The sequence below is a fragment of the Lithobates pipiens genome, unplaced genomic scaffold (assembly GCF_037356315.1).
Source record: "Lithobates pipiens isolate NorthernLeopardFrog02 unplaced genomic scaffold, aLitPip1_a1.2 Scaffold_30, whole genome shotgun sequence".
Lineage (NCBI taxonomy): Eukaryota > Metazoa > Chordata > Amphibia > Anura > Ranidae > Lithobates > Lithobates pipiens.
In genome coordinates this window covers 5,614,422-5,636,734 of record NW_027507791.1, presented here as the reverse complement: position 1 = coordinate 5,636,734, position 22,313 = coordinate 5,614,422, and the positions used below count along the sequence as shown (strand labels likewise).

General features: G+C 46.3%; 2 protein-coding genes across 2 annotated transcripts in view; one reads left to right on the top strand and one right to left on the bottom strand.

Annotated features, from left to right (window-relative positions):
* FANCM (FA complementation group M) overlaps positions 1–22,313 on the top strand; it is a 305,773-nt gene that overhangs the window by 71,835 nt on the left and 211,625 nt on the right. The gene's annotated exons all lie outside the window — the stretch shown is intronic.
* LOC143942322 (heme-binding protein 1-like) overlaps positions 1–22,313 on the bottom strand; it is a 64,232-nt gene that overhangs the window by 13,706 nt on the left and 28,213 nt on the right. Inside the window, exons 2-4 of the mRNA XM_077463553.1 lie at positions 14,446–14,537; positions 10,339–10,480; positions 713–896 (exon numbers count right to left, since the gene is read on the bottom strand). Of these exons, the coding sequence (XP_077319679.1) occupies positions 713–896; positions 10,339–10,480; positions 14,446–14,537 (418 nt within the window). The remainder of the gene's footprint in view (positions 1–712; positions 897–10,338; positions 10,481–14,445; positions 14,538–22,313) is intronic.

Here is a 22,313-nt window from a genome sequence, read left to right as displayed (position 1 = left end):
TGTATTGCTTGGCTACAAAACTGAGGACTCAGAGTAGTGGGAGAGGTTATATACGGAGTACGCTTCTTGCCTTAGGGCGTGTCCGTGTCCATCACTTATCAGTGGCCCTATAACCCACATAGTAACTACTATAGCTCTGTGTCCCCTGATGTACATCAAAGAAAAGGATTTTACAGGTAACCTGTTTTAAAAATCCTGCTGGTTTTTGACCCCAAGTGCATTACCTTACATTTCTCCACATTAAACCTCATTTACTATTTGCCCCACTCCTTTATTATATTCAGGTCTTTCTGAAAAATTTCTGAGTCCTGATGCAAGTTTATTACTTTGCTTAGTTATCCCATACGCTATATCATTTATGAATATGTTGAATAAAATTGGTCCCAAGACAGAACCTTGTGGTACCCCACTCACCACTCCAGACCAGTCTGAGTACATGTTATTTATCACTTTCCATTTGCACCTGTCCCTGTCATCATTTATTTTTTTTTTTTGTTTGCACAAGCCAAGCCATCGATCAACTTCTGATTAACAGTCTTGTTAGTACGTTTTTGCTCGGTCAGCTCATGCTGCCAGCTTTACCCTTCATAGCCCCAGTTCATCTTGCAGTTCATGCTTTCAAAAAGTCTTAGCTGTCTATGTGAAGTAGCTGAGGCTTCATTCTGTGCAGCATATTTCAGGTACATGAATATAGCAGTTAACTTAGAATTACCTGGTGAAGACCACAGTGGGTGGCCACTCTTCTATGACAATGTCTGGATCTGTGGGTTGAGGTGGATTGGCTTGAAGGTGGGAGGGGATATAATATGCCACAGTGATGACACGTGTGATTCCTGTGTGCGTTTCATCTATGTGCACGGTTGTAAGAATGGGAATGGTCATTCCTAAATATAAGCCTAAAAATGAAAATAAAGCATAGTCATAGCTAGTCATAGCAAATGTCTACCATGGGTTGATATTAGAAATTGAGGAGCCTACACTAGAATAAGAAATAAATCTTCTGTGCCTGTCCAGCTTATAAGGGAAGGGTTAACACTAGGGGTTCAATGGATCAAAAAACTCACAGATCGGATCGTTCCTCGGATCCGAAAAACGGATCAGATCATTTTTTTCGGATCTGCAAAAAAAAAAGACAAATCCTTGTTGCACCAACCAGAGTTTTAGATTTCAGTTATTTTCAACACAAAACGGGGCTTATATGCTTAAATACAGACTGTTTAGATGTTACAAATTTAAAATTAGCAGGTTTGCTGCTGCTTTTAAAATTTAACATCTAAACAGTCCGTCAGATTTACAAATACTGTATTTATTTAATTATATAAGCCCCGTTTTGTGTTGAAAATAACTGTAAAGCTAAAACTCCGGTGGGTGTAACAAGATGTCCGCTTGCCACCTTCTCACGCTATCATTACTGTGCAGGAGTGTGGCAAGATAGCGGCGACGAAATGTTACTTCCTGACGAGACCGCGGCTGCCGCCGGGTGTACCAAGATGGCCACGGCCTTTCCAAAGACACGCGATCAGCGGAGCGCTCCGCGGATGGCGTGGTGTGCCGATCCGAACTAATCGGTGATGATCCGTTGCACCCCTAGTCAACACTGCAGATCAGTGGTGGTCAGCATGACAATTAGAGGGTGCACACAATAGCATCACATTTTTGAGGTACATTTCAGAACACTTACAGGTTGATTTACTAAAAGCAAATATACTGTCCACCTCAATACAGGGCACTTACACCCCCTTCCTACCTGGCCATTTTTCAGCTTTCAGCGCTGTCACACTTTGACAATTGCGTGGTTGTACTACACTGTAACCATGTAAAAATTGTTATAATTTGTTTTCATACAAATATAGAGCTTTCTTTTGGTGGTATTTAATCACTCCTGTTCCCCCCCCCCCCCTAAAAAAATTTTGAAGAAAAAAAAGTTTTAGTTTGTCAGTAAATTTTGAAAATAAGTAATTTTTCTCCTTCACTGAGGGGGCACTGATGAGGCACAAATTATATTCTGCACTTATGGGTCCTAATAGGCGGTACTGAGTGGTACTGGGCATGGCTGGGCAGCACTGATGAGCATTGATGGGCAGCATTGATAGCCAGCACTGACTGGCATCACTAATGGCCACTGAGTGCTGGCACTTGTGGGCACATATTGCTGACAATTGTGGGCACTGGTTGGCACTGATTGGGGGCAGTGGTAGACACTTAATTGTAATTGGGACACTGATGATCAACGCGATTGCCGCATTGCGTACCCAGAACTAGAGTTGCACCGCCCAGCCATCATTTGACGGTGGGTGGGCGGTAAGTGGCTAAAAGGGTTGCAAAGTCAGAAGGTTTTTTTCATCTTAATGCATTAAGATAAAATGCCTTCTGTGTGCAGCAGCTCCTCTCAGCCCCCCCCTTACACTTACCTGAGCCCCATCCCTGTCCAGCGATGTCCACAACTGACTGACCTGGGCTCTCCTCCTGATTGGTTAAGACACAGCAGCGCTGCTGTCAGTCAGTTAGCCAATCAGGAGATAGAGGGGGCCGGGTCTGGGCTCAGTGTCTAAATGGACACTGGGTGCTGTGACTTCGCTCGGGTGTCCCCATAGCAAGCTGCTTGCTGTGGGGGCACTCGACAGGCAGGAGAAAGGAGCACTGAAGAGGCATCCAAGAAAAGTAGGATCCAGGCTTCTCTGTGCAAATCCACTGCATGGAGCAGGTAAGTATAACATGTTTGTTATTTTTATGGAAAAAAAAAAAAGACTTTACAATCACTTTAAGTTAATTTGCTCTATATGTGCGGGGAAGCTCTGCTGGTTTCTTTCATCCAATTGTGTACAAACAAAATGTTTCTCTTATATTCACCGACTGACACAGCGCCTCTCTTAGCCTTTGGGTTGTTATGCCCACCACTAGGAGAATACTAGGCATTACTTGTTATGTAACACTCAGAACTTTTCAGTTCAGGCGGTCCCTTGGGCAACAACCCTTCATCCTACTATGCAGTCATCAGTTTTATTTTGCCTAGTGAAGAAGCACCTAGGAACCCTGCGGCCCCATCGGTCCATGATTTTTTTTAATTTATTTTTTTCTGCTGAAGCATCACTTTTGCGCAAGATGAATGATCCTGTGATCTACTATCAACAGCCGGCTGGGTGACGGGCTGGATACCCTTATCCTTGTAGTCTCCCCAGTCCGGCTATTGAGCATTTGCAGGCCTCAGCTCTGCGCTAGGCAGGCCACGACGAAACCTCGGCTCCAGAGGTGGTTGGTGAGCTTTTATGCTTCGAGGCATACATATGACTGGGCTACTGATGTCTGTGTCACAGTATGCCGGGCCAGCAACCACCCTGTACTGATCAGTGAGTGGGTCTGTAATGGAATGTCTCTGAGCTCTTCAGGACTGGTAAGTACAGCTCTCCCTGCCTCGGCGTGGCTGAGCAGCTGGGCATTCCTCGGGGGGTCCTTCACCTCCCTCTCTTCTCTCCCTGTCCCCCTCCCCTCTTCCTATGGGGGGATGCTGCTGAGCTGTGTGTGTCTATGCAGGGCTCTCTGGAGGGCTCTCACCTGGGGGGGGGGGGGGGGTTGCACTGGCTAGCTGTGTCCTGGGTCCTGTTTTTCATGCCCTTCGGAAGGTGTCTGAGGCCAAGCTGTTGTCCTGCGCAGCGCTGTGCTCACCGCCATTGTTTTCTTCCTTTACCTCATGGATCTGCATTCGGCGGCCATTTTAGGTGTGGGCAAGGGCAAGCATGCTCTCCTGGGCTTCAGCAATCTCTTTTTTCCTTGTGATTGTCCCCATACAGGATGCCGGCGGCCATTTTCTTGAAGCCTGAACATGCTTTTTAGTGTTCTCTAGCGGCAGCATGTGCTCCTGTGCTCTAACGGCCATTTTCCCTGTGTTTTATGTCCTTGTGCTGGACGCTGGGCGGCCATTTTCTTGAAGCCTGAGCACACTTCAGAGTGGTTTCAGGGACATTTTCAGATGCTTCCACCGACGCAGAACTATTTCCTCTGCACCTGGGAGCTAACAGACTACAGGCACTACCTGCTGGATAGCTCAGAACCCCTCAGGGTGGTGAGTACTGCGGGAAAGAGCCCCTCAGCCAGCAGCAGTAAGGAGGGTGGGACTATCACTGTCCTAAGTCCTCTTCTGGTGGCAGACAGGGTAGGGTCAGCATGGCTTCAGAAACTGTTTCTTCCCCCGAAATCCAGGCAATTGCAACCGGGTCGCCTGCAGACTGCGCAGTGCCCCTGGACACCCTGACGACGGTCCTCGTTTCGTTCGTTCATTCACCTAAGGTGTTCCGGTATCTCACTTGTATAAATAAGTTCATTTACAAGGAATGGGGTCACCCACAACGGACCTTTTTGTGGTCCCCAAATCCATGGCAGTGTGTTACCCCTTTGAGGAGAGCCTTCTCAAGAAGTGGTCGGCTCCTCCGGTCCTGGACCCCCCCAGTATCCAGGTTAAATAAAGTAACTATGATCCCGGTAGAGGGGACTCCTGCATTTAATGATCCCACGGACAGGAAGACTGAGGCAGTGGCTCGTTCCTTGTTTACGATGGTGGGGTCTGCTGTGCGACCAGTACTGGCATTCACACTTGTGTCGCAGACACTAACTGAGAGGGCAAAACGGTCGCATCGAATTGGGAGAGCTACAGGCTTCCCCCGTCTGCGTGGAACTAGCAGACCAACTAGTGCACGGCTTTTAAGTACATTTGTGACGCCACCCTGGATACTCTTCATCTGTTGTCCAGGGCTTTAGTGTCAGCAGTGGTGCTGAGGTGCCTGATTTGGTTAAAATGCTGGTCTGCTGACCAGGCATCTAAGAAAGCCCTGACGGATCTTCCCTTCCTTGGCGACCGGCTTTTCGGAGCCTCGTTGGATGACATTATTAAAAATGCCACCGGTGATAAGAGTACCTTACTCCCACAGGCCAGGAATACTAAGGAGCCACGCCTTAGGCAAGGGCCCTCTTTTTCCGCTCACAAATGGCTTTTTCATCCGCCAGGAGCTTCGGTTAAATGTCCCCAGCCAGACAGGACGACCACGGAAGGACAGAAACGTCCCTGGAACCGCAAGCTTAACAAGCGAACAAAAGTGCTACCGCATGAAGGTTTGCCCCCACCCACGGGTCTCGGGTGGGGGGGGGGGGTCGCCTTCGGGAGTTTGCAGCCCGGTGGTCCTCTCGACTATCTCACCAATGGGTCTGATCTGATTTTCCTCAGGCTACAAGATAGTTTCTCTCTTTGCCGCCAAACAGATTCTTCCCCTCCAGTATCCCCGGCTCACTGGGAGGTCCTCTTGGGGGCATTAAGGGACCTGCTGAGTCGCGGGGTGATTGTACCGGTTCTGGACTCGGAACGTTTCCAGGGATTCTACTCAAATCTGTTTGTAGTTCCCAAGATTCGCTGTGAAAGTACAGAGGTTCAGAATGGAATCTGTTCGCTCAGTAGTCGCTGCACTCCATCAAGGGGACTCCCTGGCGTACTTAGACATCCAGGATGCGTACCTGTACATACCCATATGCATTTGGCATTAAAAGTTTCTGCTATTTGCAGTCAGGGAAGCCCACTACCAGTTTGTGGCTCTTCCTTTTGGTCTGGCATCAGCCCCCTGAGTCTTTACCAAGGTATTGGCTCCAGTTTTGGCGTTGCTGCGGCAACGTGGGATCGCGATCATGGGATACCTAGATAATCTCCCGAAGGCATCTTCCGTCTCAGAATTAAAAACTGCTGATGAACCGCAAGTGGTCATCGCTCCGCTTCTGCATGCGAGTCCTGGGAATCATGGTAGCCTCCTTCAAGGCAGGACCATATGCCAAGTTCCACACTAGAGTCCTGCAGAAGGAGATTTTGACAAAGTAGGACAAATCTCAGTTCCCTGGATTGACAGATTCAGGTGAGCCAGTCAGTCAGGGACTCCTTGAACTGGTGGCTGAGGTCCCCGGTGATTCAGTCCGGGAAGTCGTTCCTATCTGTAAAGTGGACAGTGATCACAACAGACGCCAGCCTATCTGGCTGGGGTGGAGTGATGGGAGTTCAGTCAGCTCAGGGCCTCTGGTCGGCGGAAGAATCCAAGTTGCCAATCAATCCGCTTGAGCTAAGAGCGATCAGTCGGTGCCTCTTTACATGGTTGAGACTACAGGGGCGTCCGATCAGGATCCCGTCAGACAACGCTACGGCTGTGGCATACGTCAATCACCAAGGAGGAACAAAAAGCTCAGCCACCGCACGGGAGGTCGCTCACATACTTCGGTGGGCAGAGCGACATGTACCAGCCCCGATTTACATCCCGGGAGTGGAGAACTGGCAGGGGGACTATCTGAGTCGCCAGATGCTGGACCCAGGAGAATGGGCGTTGCATCCGGAGGTATTCAGGCTACTGTGCCTGAGGTGGGGCACACCAGATGTGGATCTTCATGCCTCCCGTCTCACTTGGAAGGTGCCGAGATTCGTGTCCAGGACAAGAGATCCTTGGGCAGACGCGTCAGACGTGCTGGTGGCTCCATGGGATCAGTAACAGCTGATCTACTCCTTTCCTCCACTGAAATTGTTAACACGTCTGCTCCGCAGAGTGTAAGTCGAGGGGATCCCAGTGATTCTGGATGCCCCAGATTGGCCTCAGTGACCTTGGTACTCAGACCTAGTATGTCTGGTGGCAGACATCCCTTGGTGACTGCCGTTAGTAGAGGACCTTCTGTCTCGAGGTCCGATTCCCCACCCTGCTTTACCTTCACTGGCTTTAACGGCATGGCTATTGAGAGCCAGGTGTTGAGGAACCGGGTCTGTCGGACTCGGTGATTTCAACGATGTTGAGGGCGCAGAAATCTTCTTCTCAGAAGATATGTCATCGTACCTGGAAGGCCTACATATCCATGTGTGAGGAGAAAGGATGGCACCCGCGCACCTTTTCTATATCCAGGATCCCGCTGTTTCTTCAGCAAGGAGTAGACCAGAAATTGGCAGTAAGCACCATTTAAGGGGCAAATATCAGCCTTGGCTATCTTTTTTTCAGCGACCCCTGGCTTCTCACTCATTAGTGAGTACCTTTTTGTTCAAGGGGTGCGACATGTAGTCCCTCCGGTGCATCCACCGTTACCTCTGTGGGATCTGAACCTGGAGTTATCGGCGCTTCAAAACAACGCCATTTGAAAATATCAGGGAGATTGCCCTATTGACTTTCCCAGAAAGTGGTCTTTCTAGTGGCCATCACATTGGCCAGGAGGGTTCGGAACTGATGGCCTTGTCCTGCAAGTCGCCTTATCTGGTCATCCACGAGGATAAGGTGGTGTTGCGTCCGCAACCGTCTTTTCTACCGAAGATGGTCTCGGCTTTTCATATCAATGAGGACATTGTATTACCATCTCTGTGTCCTAAGCCGAAACACCTTAAGGAAGTGGCCCTTCACGCTGTGGACGTGGTTCGGGCTCTAAAAGTGTATTTGTCGGTCACTGCTCCCTTCCGGAAGTCGGACTCGCTGTTCGTTTCGGTGGCTGGTCCAAAGAAAGGCATAGCGGTCTCGTTGGCCATCATTTCTAGGTGGATCAGACAGATTGTAGTGCAAGCCTATGCCTTGAAGGGGCAGGTGCCCCCCTTTCCGGTCACGGCCCACTCCACAAGGGCAATCGAATGTCTTGGGCCTTCCGACACCAAGTGTGTAAAGCGGCAACTTGGTCGTCTGTCCACACGTTTACCAAGTTCTACAAGGTAGACGTCAGTGCATCGGCTGATGCCTGTTTTGGCCGCAAAGTTTTGCAGGTGGCTGTATAGTTGCAATTGTGTATGCAGATTTTCCTTTTTCCTGTTTTTTCGGAAAAAAACGCAGTACCTTTTTAAGTTAATACACTGTTGCATTAGTGATCGCAGTTTTTGGTGTGGTTGAGGGTAGTCCCTCCTGTTGAGGTGTAGCCTGGTTTTGTGGTGTTTTTTTTCCATGCACTGTTTTTTGTGAGTAAAGTTTTCACTAGTTCCCACTTGCCATGGTGGTTGAAGTTTTATGCTGTTTTTCCCCACCCCTCGTTTGGCACTGCTTGGGGACGTCCCAATGACTAAGAGGAGCTGTGTCGGTCGGTGAATATAAGAGAAAATAGGATTTTTTGTACTCCCCGTAACATCCTTTTTCTCTGTAATTCACCGACCGACACAGCACCCGCCCCTCCTTTTTTCTCTTTACGTTATACTGCTTTTTGACGTACTGATGACTGCATAGCAGGCTGGAGGGTTGTTGCCCAAGGGACCGCCCCCTGGATGTAACTGAAAAGTTCTGAGTGTTACATAAGTAATGCCTAGTATTCTCCTAGTGGTGGGTATAATAACCCAATGGCTAAGAGGAGCTGTGTCGGTCGGTGAATTACAGAGAAAAGGATTTTACGGTGAGTCAAAAAATCCTATTTTTTTTTTCATTTTACATGGTTGTTCAGGTTGAAAAGACACAGGTCTATCTAGTTCAACCAATAAGAGAAAAAAAATAAATGAAAATCATACAATTCCATATGCACAATCCTATACCCACAGTTGAACCAGAGGAAGGTGAAAAAACCCAGCAAACCATGATCCAGGGGAAAAATTCCTTCCTGATTCCCTGGATCAATTTGACCTATACATGTTTAATGTGATTGGGTATTCATTGCAAAGTGTTATTCCATCCCCCCCCTAATTTATTTAGCTCTGGAGCAAGTGCACAGTATATTTGCCTTTTAGTTAATCAACCCCTTAATAGAGCTGCAAGATTAATTATTTAAAAAAAAAATCACAATCTCGATTCAAACCCCCTTCACGATCTTAATCCAGCATTTCCACGATTCTATGTAACAAGTGCAGAGCCGTTCTCTGCCAGAGTTGTCAAAGGAATGACTTGGGTCTGTAAATGAGGTCAGTTTAACCACTTAATGACTAAGCCTAAGATATATAATTTTTAGCAGAGACCCTAGAGAATAAAATGGCGGTTTTTGCAATATTTTGTCCGTGTATATGCACAGCGGTCTTTCAAGTGCAATTTTTTTGGGTTAAAAAATACTTTTAATGAATTTGAAAAATAAAGCGTTAAGTTAACCCAATTCTTTTGTATAATGGGAAAGCTGTTACGTCACGAGAATTGTGATCTTTTTATTCTAAGTCCATCAGGGTTTACTTCCTCTTTAACCACTTCAGCCCTGGAAGGATTTACCCCCTTCCTGACCAGAGCACTTTTTGCTATTTTGGCACTGCGTCACTTTAACTGACAATTGCGACAATTTAACTGACTTTGACTTTAACTGACAATTGCGCGGTCGTGGCAACACCAGAGGGGAGCACGGCACTGCGGCTTTTGCACCAGATATAGAAAAGCAGTTGCGCATCAGTGATTGAAAAAGACCACACCAATTTTTGTTTTTGCACCAGCACAATATTGCAGGGATAATATTGGTCAGTTATTCATCGTATTTGGACAATATATGTTTTATTTTGTGGTTTTGGTTTGTTGCACTCATATATTTAGAGGTGGATTTAAAGGGGCAGCACCCCCACCAGAACACTCTGATCAGCGTTTTCTCAGCCCTTGCCTGACGGCGCTGATCGGGAGTCGGTCGGCAGACCTTTTTCGGTTATGCCCCTTTGACAGAACGAGCCGAATGTTGGCCGTTTTCTATTGAACCGCCCTATGCTACCTGACATTCGGCCCGTGTGTAGTAGACTCAACAGTACTTTACTTTCCATCTTCTCAGTAAATGCAGTGCTCTTGTAATGAGGTGTTGATTGTGACGCCACCGCCCGAGAACTTTCCGTGCATTATGGAGTTTTTCTGCCGTTTTTTTTTTTTTTTTTTTCCTTCAGATTTACCAAAACCATCTAATATGAGGTCAAACCTTAGGAGATTCAATTTGTATGCAATCAGACAGGCCCTTCACTACATGGTTTTGGTAAACCTGAGGGAAAAAAATCAGCAGAAAAACTGGTTATATTTAATGAAGGTACAACGTTTAGCAACCTTTTGCTACACTTTAGAGGCGCCCTCTCTTCTCTTTTATACTCTGGAGCTCCTGCTGGATTTTGCTTCTAATCCCATTGTGGAGGCTTCCATTTGTAGATGGACATTTTATGGTTATACAACCTATCGCATTGCTATAATCTTTTTATATGGACTATAAACTGAAGGACCTATAAATGGTTGTGGAACGCATCATTTGAGTTTCCATGATTTTTTATTGGGAAATTTTCTTTGATTATACAAGTGCTTTGGATTATAAGCATGTTTCTGGATCGAATTATGCCCCAAAATCCAAGGTTTTACTGTACAGCGATGCTTCCAGGGGGATCCCAAGGGTATGGAACATACATTGGTCCAGCTTGGACCGTGAGACATCTCTTACCTGAAGAATTCTGCTCACAGATGTATTTCATAAGCTTCATGAACCCCATGCAGATACTTTGTTCATATTTCTCCTCCTTCATCTTAATGCAGGCCCATTTGGCTGTTCCATATTGCCTTTTCTCATACAGTATTTCTCCACACTGAGCAAGAAAAAAAAAATCGATTTTGAAGGGGGAAAAAAATAGATTCGAACAGTAAAAACGACATTGTCTACTTGGAATTTTAACTGCTTCCCGACCACCTCTCGCAGATATACTGTGGCAGAAGGGCAATTAACGTACCTGTAATTTTTTTTTTTTTTTTTTTACCAAAAAATTTAGAAAATGCCTAAACTGAGGAAAAAAATTGACTTTTTATATATTTTTGGGGGTATTATAGCAAAGTAAGTGTTTTTTTGTTTTTCAAAATTGTCACAATTTTTTTGTTTTTCAAAATTGTCACAATTTTTTTTGTTTATAGTACAAAAAATAAAAACCACAGAGGTGATCAAATACCACCAAAAAGAGAGAGCTCTATTTGTGGGGAAAACAATGACGTAATTTTTGTTTGGGAGCCACGTCGCACGACTGCGCAATTGTCCGCTAAAGTGACGCAGTGCCCAATCGCAAAAAGTGCTCTGGTCTGGAAGGGTGTAAATTCTTCCGGGGCTGAAGTGGTTAAAAAATACATGTTTGGGCTCGAGGGAGGGTTTGAGTTAACAAAAAAAAAGAAAATGTGTAAAAAAAAAATACCTGCATGTTGTCAGCCCACAGCAGGAACTGGGAGCGGTTTCTGGCAGTTTAGTGGGTATTTTTCTGTACTTGCCATGTACTTTAAGTATGGCTAAAGCTTTTTTTGACCATAGTTCACCTGTGGGTCACAGCAGCAGTGCACTTGTGCTCTCCTAAAACCTAGAATCGGCTGATGTCAGAGCTGCTCCAGGCTCTGTAAGGATCCCGACCATATTGTCAGGATCCTTACAGCTGCCCGATTTGACAGCTGGGTCTGGCTCTCGGCACGCGGCTGAGCCAGCGAAGCCAGCTGCACCCGTGCCCTTGCCAGCCCGGTGCTCCAGTGAGCAGTGGAGAGCGCTGACTGATAGACTGCTCAGTGATCATCGTAGAGCAGACTAACGGTCATGTGATCACTCATTCTCAGGCTTGAGCAGAGTACACAATGGCACGTTTTTTGTTTGTTCAACCCAGTGGGCTTGCCATGTTAGTACAGCCATCTTCCCACTGAGCTGTTGTGTTCTGATGGGGGTTTTCCCCTCCCGTCAGCCACTGGCTGCCAGTGCTGATCGGATGCTGGTTTTCCAGCATACCCATGCGACAGAAGCTGGACAGGCTGCTGTACACCTGGGCTAAATGGCTTGGCCCGTGTGTGCCGGCTTTAGAGCTAGGTGGGGGACAGCTGCAGCATTGAGAGGAGTATGCGTGTTTATTTTTTTATTTTTTTCATTTTGCGCAATTGTCAGTTAAAGCTATGCAGTGCTGTATCGTAAAAAAAAATAAAAAAAAAATGGCCTGGTCAGGAAGGGGGGTAAATCCTCCTGGGGCTGAAATGGTTAAAGAGGTTGTGAATGTATTGCAATTAATGTTTTTTAATGTTCAAATCATCTTGGTGCATTTATTACATTTAAAAATACTAATGAGGTCTAAGCCCTTGTACACACGGTCGGATTTTGTCTGAAACTGGTGTTGCATACACACGGTCGGACAAAGTTGTCGGAAAATCCGATCGTTCGTAACGTGATGAAGTTTTTTAGTTACGACGGGACTACGTTCACGCTAGTAGCCAATAGCTTTGGTCTAGGAATTTGATCTGAGCATGCGTGGCACTTTGTCCGATCGGAATTCTCTACAAACGATCGGACAAAGTCCTATCAGATCATGTTGTCAGAAGATGTTATATCCAGCTCTCAAACGTTTGTTGGTCGGAGGTTCTGACGGAAAAAGTCAGATGAAGCCCACATACGGTCGGATTATGCGACAACACGGTACGATCGGACATTTTCCGTCGTAATATCCGACCGTGTGTACAAGGGCTAAAAGAGGAAGTAGAGGAGGAAATTCTTATAATTAAAATAATAAAATGAGGACATTTGGGGGCAGATCATTAATCGGCCATGGAGAGCGATTTGCTGAAACAGCCTTTCTTATATCAGCAGGCATTTAACTATGAAAAATGCTCTAATCTTTTTATATACCGTATACAATAAACACGCACAAAAGAGATGGTAAAGTAGGAGTTCTTTAAAATGGTAGATTCTTTTTAAAGCTAGATATTACTAGTGTCTGATTTGTGGGCTGCTGTACTTGGGGAAACACGGCAAGCACTCCGCAAGGGATTAGACTGAGCAGAAAATCAGATTATCACAGATTGGAAGAGTACATACGGACCTGCTAACATGTGACTCGCTTGTGGTTTCTCTGTGTTTGTGGCAGGCTTTGATTTAAAGCAGCAAATTCAAGGCACGGTCTGCTTTACAGAACACGCGCCTGCAGAAGCACACAGCTGGGGACACATCTTCGGTTTGCTAAGTACACAACTAGCTGCAGGTTTTTTTGTCACTTCTGTTTTGCTAGATGGAAAGAGGGTTACATATTTAGACAATATTCTTCCGCACTCAGAATGTCTTCTCGATTAGGAGAAGCCACATGGATCGGTAGCCAGGCACGTGTCCGTTCCAGGTCTGTGATTCCCGGCTAAGCCCAACATATTTGGGAATTCGCTCAGTAGAACTTCTCAGGATTGGTACTTGGAGAGTTGGCCCATTACAAACTCATTTACATTATTTGTTGCATCGCAGTACTGCTGATCTCTTACAGCCCTCTTTGCAACCAGTTCCTATCTATATACATGCACTCCATGTAATGGCCACATGGTATTTCTCAAGGCTGGTTGTGACAACCGTGGACTGTAAAATGCATCTCTTCCAACTTTGAGATGAGGAGGGTGGGCACCGCCTTTAGTATTAAGTGTGCAGGTAAAGGACGCACCCTTGCCATGCACCCAGTTATATGGACTATGAATAACTATAGCTCCCGCTGCTGTCATTCAAATCCAGTGACATGGGGTGCAGTCTGTCTGTGTTATTGCATGCCCACACTGGGGCCCCCCTAGAAATCGGGACCCACAAGGAGGATCGGGGCCACTGTGTGCAAAACCTTTACACAGGGCAGACAAGTATGATATGTTTGTAAATGGTTGTTTTTTTTTTTCTTTTTAAATAACAATCACTTTAAAGCTTGTAGGCAAAGCTTTAATCATGTTCCTCTGACTGTCCTATGAGGCCGCATGACTGTCTGGACAGTGTTGATTGTGGGGACCCCCCCAAAAAAAAAAACTAGAAATACACACCAGACTGAGCATGTGCAAGGTTTCCCCCAAGGCCCTGTACTATTAGCAGAAAGTTTGGGGACAGTAAAAGGGGAGGGTCAGAGAAGACGGGATCAATCAGCCTTTTGGCACACGCCTTGGGTTCCACAGGGAGTATAACGAGCATGGTTTACTCCATATACAGACTGATTCTAATGTTTGTGGGTTTAGAACCACTTTAAAAGAAAGAGTATCTACATCTACAAACCTTTAATAGGTTCCCGAACCTTAACCCTAGTAGGAAATTCCTACTAGGGTTAAGGTTTTGGGTTCACTGCCACCAAGGGTTCGTGACAAATCCCTGAGCTCACAAATCGGGAACTTTTGGCCCAAAACCTTGACGGTTCACTATCGGGAATAAGAAATGTCTGCCAAGCCATGCATAGACTTTGCTCACAGACCGGTAACTCAAAAAAGCCAATAATTGGACAGAATGGATGACCCAGGCGCCTTTCCTAAAAGGGTGAGCTCACAGATGCCATATTGTCAGACTCTGATGGAATGGTTTGGGATGGAAGAGCCAGCCTTTCTGTGTAGGTTCCATTTCTATTTTTGGCTGTTTCTTACCTTGATCTTTGTTGGTGATTTAACGTGCCTTTTTAACCCTACAAGTGGCCAGCAATAAAGAACATCCCCCCCCACCTCACCACAGTTTGCAACTTCAAACCCTTGTTGATTTCTTCATTTCTTATTACTACATAGCTCTGTTCAGTAAAATATTTGCAAATGACAAAATAGTTTTTACCTTTTCTTTGCAGCTGAGAAGTAGGAAGGGAACCGTCTGCCGTTCCTCTGTTCTCCCATTCCGTGTTAGCTGCTGAATGGGTTCTGCCATCTCTGCAATGAGAACAAAGCATGTTGGTGGAGTTGCCTTCTTCAGTGAATTGTATTGTTCTTAAACATGTGCTTAAGGTTTCCAAAAACTGAAGAGTAGGGACTGCTTTTGGTGGTCTCCTTTTGAGTATGCTAGTTGCCTGACTATGTCTGGCTTCAGTACTTTGTTACAGACCCAAAATCTGCTTTCTGAAAAAGTATCAGCATGTCCGATCTCTAAATTTGTTCTGGGTCAGTGACTGTTATCATTGAAGCCAAACCATGTCTACCAGGGAACTAGCATCTTTGAAAAGGAGATGTCTTCAGTGACAGGCACAATTCTTTTTGACAGATTTCTATTGGGCCAAAACATGTTTGATGTGTAGCGATAATGACTACCGAACGAAGGGAGTGCATTACAACACATGACAATGAATGCTGCCATACTTTGTGGTGGGCTGCTTTGGAAAGAACAATGCTCCATGTCCACCTTTTTGCTCTATTGTGGCTTAGCAGACCATTCAAAATAAATTAGTTGCCTTAAAGGAAAAGTACAGCCACAGCTCGTTTGGCTGTACTTCTCCTGTGGATGACCGGAGTGCAGTTCGTTTAGCACTCATGTGACCCTTTTTCAGCGGAGAGTGGGCTGCGCTCTGCTGACATCAGAGTGGGTCCAGGCTCCGCGTCATCATGACCACGGAGTTACTGAGAGCCTGAGCCGGCTGCTCTGATGGACAGTGAACAGCTCTCTGCTCATGAAGCTGTGGGAACTGAGCGATTTGGCATTGTTCAATCGCTTGGTTCTCAGTGTAGAGGCCCTGGGGGACAGATGCAGCATTGTACTGATGCTGCATCCACCTAGGTAAGTATGAATAAACAAAAACCATATGCAACATACGTTATATTACCAAAAGTATTGGGAACGCCTGCCTTAATACGCACATGAACTTTAATGGCATCCCCGTCTTAGTCTGTAGGATTCAATATTGACCTGGCCCGCCCTTTGCAGCTATAACAGCTTCAACTCTTCTTGGAAGACTGTCTACAAGGTTTTGGAGTGTGTCTATGGGAATGTTTTGACCATTCTTCCAGAAGTGCATTTGTGAGGTCAGGCACTCATGTTGGACAAGAGGGCCCGGCTCGCAGTCTCCTCTCTAATTCATCTCAAAGATATTCTGTCGGGTTGAGGTCAGGACTCTGCAGGCCAGTCAAATTCCTCCACCCCAAACTTGCTCATTTGTGTCTTTTATGGACTGTGCACTGGTCCAAATCATTTGGTGGAGGGGGATTATGGGGTGGGGTTTGCTTTATATAAATAAATAGGCACACAGAGTAGACGGTCGACATTTTTCATCGGAGTTCCAGGTTTGCTCCGGGAGATGCTGGTCATGGCACTGCCCTGAAAAAAGGACACTAGCGGGCCATTTCTTCAATGCGCATGCACTGATGTCTGCAAAAGCGTATATATAGTGAATGTCTCATAAACTGTGCATATTTAGGAGATAGTTACAAGAACTAGAGGTAAGCCTTATTATAGGCTTACCTGTAGGTACAAGTGGTTTACAACCACTTGTAAGGGATCTTCCCGGGGTAGGGTGTGTTTGGACACAGTTCACAGCAGACTTGGAATTTGATAAAGCAGATCTTGGCGTTTATTCGTGGTACAAACAGTCCAGCAAACAAAATATACAGCAACACCGTGCTTTCTAAGTACAACAAAAATAAAAGTCCTAGCCCGGCTGGGCGCTTACTAACAGGTTCTGCTCACCTATCTGACACTTACAAACACAGCGTCTTTCGCCTGGATATCGCAGGGTGAGTTTTAGCTCCAGCAGTGGCTGTGCTTGCAGCTTCCTTCAACACACAGATTGTTCATTCCCTGGCTGAGAAGCAATCACCTGCAGACCCTACAGAGCCTTTAGCTTCCCAGGCTAATTAGGATCCAAGCTCACCTGATCCCAAACCCAGAACTGGATCGGGGGATGTGGAATGACAGGTCCCTCTACCAAACCTACCTGCCATTCCATATAAACCCAGGCCCGGCAAAATTAAATAACAACTCAGCAGCATATCGCTGCTGAGAAACTGATCCATCCTGGATTTACCATCTCACACTGTGTAGCAACCTAGGTGAGATGTACACCCCCTCGATCACTTCTCCAGTGACATGTCTACATATCCCCCCCCTCTTTTTCAGACCGGAGGGCTGAGCCTTTTGTCCCCACAGACAACTTACCCTTGACAATGCGTCAGCATTTGCCTGTAATTTCCCTGGCCTGTGTTCTACAGTGAAATTAAAGTTTTGTAGGGAGAGAAACCATCTAGTCACTCTTGCATTTCTCTCCTTGTTTAACTTCATCCATGTTAGGGGGGCATGGTCTGTCACCAACTTGAATTTCCTGCCTAGCAAGTAATACTTTAAAGATTCTAGGGCCCACTTCACTGCCAAACATTCTCGCTCCACAATGGCATAATTTTTCTCGGCCGGGGTTAGTTTTCTACTCAAGTACGTCACCGGATGCTCCTCACCATTCACTACTTGTGAGAGTACTGCACCTAAGCCTGTGCTAGAGGCATCTGTCTGGACCAGAAATTCTCGCCTGAAATCGGGGGTGACTAACACAGGTGGTTGGCACAAGGCAGACTTAAGGCTTTGAAAAGCCTCCTCGGCCTCTGGGGTCCACGTGACCATTGCTGTCTTTCCGCCCTTTGTCAAGTCAGTTAGCGGAGCAGCAACTGAGGCAAAGTTCGGCACAAATCTACGGTAATAACCCGTAATACCCAGGAAAGCTCTAACCTGTTTCCTTGTCAGGGGTCTAGGCCAATTCTGTATTGCCTCAATTTTATTTAGCTGTGGCCTAACCAATCCTCTTCCAACAATGTAGCCCAGATATTTGGCCTCTTCTAGGGCTAGAGCACACTTCTCGGCATTTATGGTCAACCCTGCATCACTTATGGCATCCAACACGGCCTGTACCTTACAGAGGTGACTTTCCCAATCAGGGCTAAAAATGACCACATCATCGAGGTAGGCGGCTGAGTAATCACGATGTGGTCGCAGAATCAAGTCCATCAACCTCTGGAAAGTTGCAGGCGCTCCATGTAACCCGAACGGCATCACTACATACTGGAATAGCCCATCAGGGGTGGAGAAAGCAGTTTTCTCTTTAGCCTCGTCAGAAAGTGGAATCTGCCAATAGCCCTTTGTGAGATCGAGGGTGGTTATGTACCTGGCGTTACCCAACTTCTCAATCAACTCATCTACCCTGGGCATAGGATACGCATCGAACTTGGAGATCTCATTCAACTTTCTGAAATCGTTACAGAACCTCCAAGTTCCATTGGGCTTTGGGATTAGCACAATTGGGCTGGACCATTCACTCTGTGACACCTCAATTACCCCCAGAGCAAGCATACGTTTTACCTCGGCAGATACGGCTTCCCTACGTGCCTCGGGTATCCTATAGGGCTTAAGGTTTACTCTGCTTCTAGGCTCAGTTTCAATGTGATGATGGATGAGGTGTGTACGCCCTGGGAGGTCAGAGAACTTGTTTTTGTTTTTCTGTAAAAATTCCTGAGCCTCCTGTTTCTGTGACACTGATAGAGTATCACCTACCTTGACTGGAGGGATTGGTTGTGACAAATTATTAACAGTATTTGTCGCCCCCAAGGATTCCCTGTCTTTCCAGGGCTTGATCAAGTTTATGTGATAAACTTGGAAAGGCTTCCTTCTACCTGGTTGGTGCACCTTGTAGTTCACCTCACTGATCTTTTCAACAATTTCATAAGGACCTTGCCACTTCGCCAAGAATTTACTCTCAACAGTGGGGACTAGTATAAGGACCCTATCGCCTGGGTTGAATGTCCTGATTCTTGCGGACCGGTTGTAAATTCTACTTTGGGCCTCTTGAGCTCTCTGGAGGTGTTCCCTTACCAGGGGCATTACAGTGGCTATACGGTCCTGCATTTGTGCTACATGCTCAATAACACTCTTGTATGGGGTGGACTCATTCTCCCATGTCTCTTTTGCAATGTCTAGTAGACCCCTAGGGTGATGACCATAGACCAACTCGAATGGTGAGAACCCTGTGGACGCTTGGGGCACCTCCCTAATAGCAAACATGAGGTAGGGTAATAAATGATCCCAGTCACGACCATCTTTTGCCACCACTTTCTTCAACATATGTTTCAAAGTTTTATTAAATCTCTCCACCAATCCGTCCGTCTGGGGGTGGTACACAGAGGTACGGATGTGTGAGATTTTAAATAGTCTGCATAATTCCTTCATTACTTTCGACATAAATGGCGTACCTTGGTCAGTTAGGATTTCTTTGGGGATCCCAGTCCTAGAGAACATATAAAACAACTCACGTGCAATTGTTTTAGATGCAGTGTTTCTTAAGGGTACAGCCTCAGGATAGCGGGTCGCATAATCCAGGACTACCAAAATATACTGGTGTCCTCTAGCTGACTTTACAATGGGACCCACTAAATCCATGGCAATACGCTCGAAAGGCACCTCTATAATAGGGAGCGAAACCAAAGGACTGCGAAAATGTGACACTGGGGCACTAACCTGACATGTGGGGCACGACTCACAGTATTTTTTAATGTCATCATATATGGCCGGCCAAAAAAACCTCTGGAGAACCCTCTCTCGCGTTTTGTCAGTCCCCAAGTGTCCCCCAAGAACATGGTTATGTGCCATGTCAAGCACCTGACGCCGGTACGGCTTAGGTACCAGAAGCTGTTCCACAATCTCATCCTTAACCTTATTAACCCTATAGAAAAGATCATTAGTCACCGAAAAATGTGGAAATCTTTTTTCAGCATCTGGTTCCTGAGGTACCCCATTCATTACAGCAACCTGCTCTCTCGCATTTTTGAGAGTGGGGTCCTGTAATTGTACAGCCCCAAAATTATCTCTAGACACCTCTAAGTCTAGTATATTTTGCTCAGTGGGAGGAGCCTCCTCCTCCCCAGCCAGGACCTGTAAAGGAAAACAATCATTTTCATCCTGCATACTTTTATCATTCACAGTGGACAAGGCAACCCCCTTAGAGGTATCCTCACTCCTTTTGGGGATTTTTCTTTTTTCCCAGAGAGCCCAGAATAATGGAAAATCGCGCCCCAATATTACATTATGCATGAGGTTTTTAACCACACCCACTTCATATTGTACGGTGCCTTGTTCAGTCCCGACTTTAGCCAGCACTATAGGGTACAGTTTTGTATCACCATGTATGCACACAACACTCATATGCTTTTTAGACTCTAAGTCCCCAGTCACCAGGCTAGCATGCACCAAGGTTACAAGGCTTCCTGAGTCCATTAACGCTTTAACAGGAAAGTCATTGATTGTAATATCGCAGATTTGCGGTTCAGTCTCTAGTCCAGGAACTGCAGCACAAGATGGTTCCGCAAATAGCGACTGACGCCGGCTAGCGTCACATTCCATGGGTTCAGAGGTAAGAGGGCAATGGGCCGACACGTGTCCCGCCTCATGGCATCTCCAACACTGGATAGGGCCTGGTCTCTTTGGCAAGGAGTCCTTTTCAGAGCCCCTTAGCCACCCGGGACCATCACCAATCTTTTGTCCCTGAGACACCACTTGAGCCCTTTTCCCCCCATCAGCACCCCTCCACACTCCCCCAATAGATGGAAGTCTCTTACCAGCTGACGGCACAGATCTGGCGCTCCGGGGAGGTGAAGATGCTGCAGGAACATCACGGAGGTAGTCCTCAGTCGCCTGGAACCTCTCCACAAGGTTGACAAGTTCGTTTGCATTCTTAGGATCACCTTGTCCCACCCAGCGTTGCAAGTCAGTAGGAAGGGCTCGGAGGTAGCGATCCATCACGACCTTCTCTAGGATTTGTGCAGGAGTAGAAGTGTCTGGCTCCAACCACTTTCTTGCCAAATGGATTAGGTCATACATCTGGGACCTCGCTGATTTGTCCAGACTGTAGCTCCAGTTGCGTACCCTCCGGGCACGGACTGCAGTAGTAACTCCTAGTCGGGCAAGTATCTCCTCTTTTAGCCGAGTATAGTCCTTAACCTCTTGCTCACTGAGGTCATAGTAGGCCTTTTGAGGTTCACCTGTTAAATAGGGCGCAATTACCTCTGCCCACTCAGCGGCTGGTAACTTCTCTCGCTCAGCCACGCGCTCAAATACTGTTAGATAGGCCTCAACATCGTCCTCAGCAGTCATCTTTTGCAGCGCTTTCTGCACAGTCCTTCTCCCAGAAAAAATCTCTGGAGCGGCTCCCATCACCACAGGCGCCTCTCGATTTGCTATCAGGTGCTCAATAAGTTGTTGTTGTGCAGCCATGGACTGTTCATGTCGTCTATTGGCCTCTATCTGAGCCTGCTGTTGTGCAGCCATCATCTGCTGTTGTTCAGCCATGGACTGTTCATGTCGTCTATTGGCCTCTGTCTGAGCCTGCTGTTGTTGCAAACTCACTTGCATAAACTGCTTCAGCATCTCCTCCATGTTGCTGGACTGTTTTTGGAGTGTAGTTGCAGCTTTCACCCAGGACATCAGCAGCTGTAGCCAAGTCTGTCCACACCGTTGCCCCTAGCAACCGCGTTGCCCGCATTCTCCACCAATTGTAAGGGATCTTCCCGGGGTAGGGTGTGTTTGGACACAGTTCACAGCAGACTTGGAATTTGATAAAGCAGATCTTGGCGTTTATTCGTGGTACAAACAGTCCAGCAAACAAAATATACAGCAACACCGTGCTTTCTAAGTACAACAAAAATAAAAGTCCTAGCCCGGCTGGGCGCTTACTAACAGGTTCTGCTCACCTATCTGACACTTACAAACACAGCGTCTTTCGCCTGGATATCGCAGGGTGAGTTTTAGCTCCAGCAGTGGCTGTGCTTGCAGCTTCCTTCAACACACAGATTGTTCATTCCCTGGCTGACAAGCAATCACCTGCAGACCCTACAGAGCCTTTAGCTTCCCAGGCTAATTAGGATCAAAGCTCACCTGATCCCAAACCCAGAACTGGATCGGGGGATGTGGAATGACAGGTCCCTCTACCAAACCTACCTGCCATTCCATATAAACCCAGGCCCGGCAAAATTAAATAACAACTCAGCAGCATATCGCTGCTGAGAAACTGATCCATCCTGGATTTACCATCTCACACTGTGTAGCAACCTAGGTGAGATGTACACCCCCTCGATCACTTCTCCAGTGACATGTCTACACACTTTAAGCTTGGTACTCCTAGTTTTTACCGGATATGTACTCGGTGCCCCATATCCCTTGCACATGATTTATTATTATTATTATTATTATTATTATTATTATTATTATTATTTTTTATTTTTTATTTGTGCTTTTCTTTAAACTGTGGGCCTTTGATGAACCTCATCCAGTAATTTTTGCCTTCAGCCTCTGCCAGGAACATCTAAGACTGGGAGCTTGCTAATCTCATTGAGATATTCAGGTCATGCTGGCATTAAGTGCTGCTTAATAACTGGAGAGTTTCATCTAATTCACAGAAATTAACCACTTCCCAACATCCGATTTCCCCCGAGGAGGCGAGTTATCATTCTCCATCGAAATCCTGCAGATAGCACGAGTTTTGTTGGCCAAGGGAATGAATGCCATGGAAGAGGAGAGGCTCACAGGAATAAAACATGGTGGCAGAATTCTAGTTGGTGCGTCGCCTAATTATTTTTAGGGATATTTTTGTTAGTAATGACTTGATATATAATTTCCCTCTTGCAAAATATCTCTAATGGAAGAGAACCGGTCATACCGCTTATAATGGCTAAAGCATTTCATTTGGG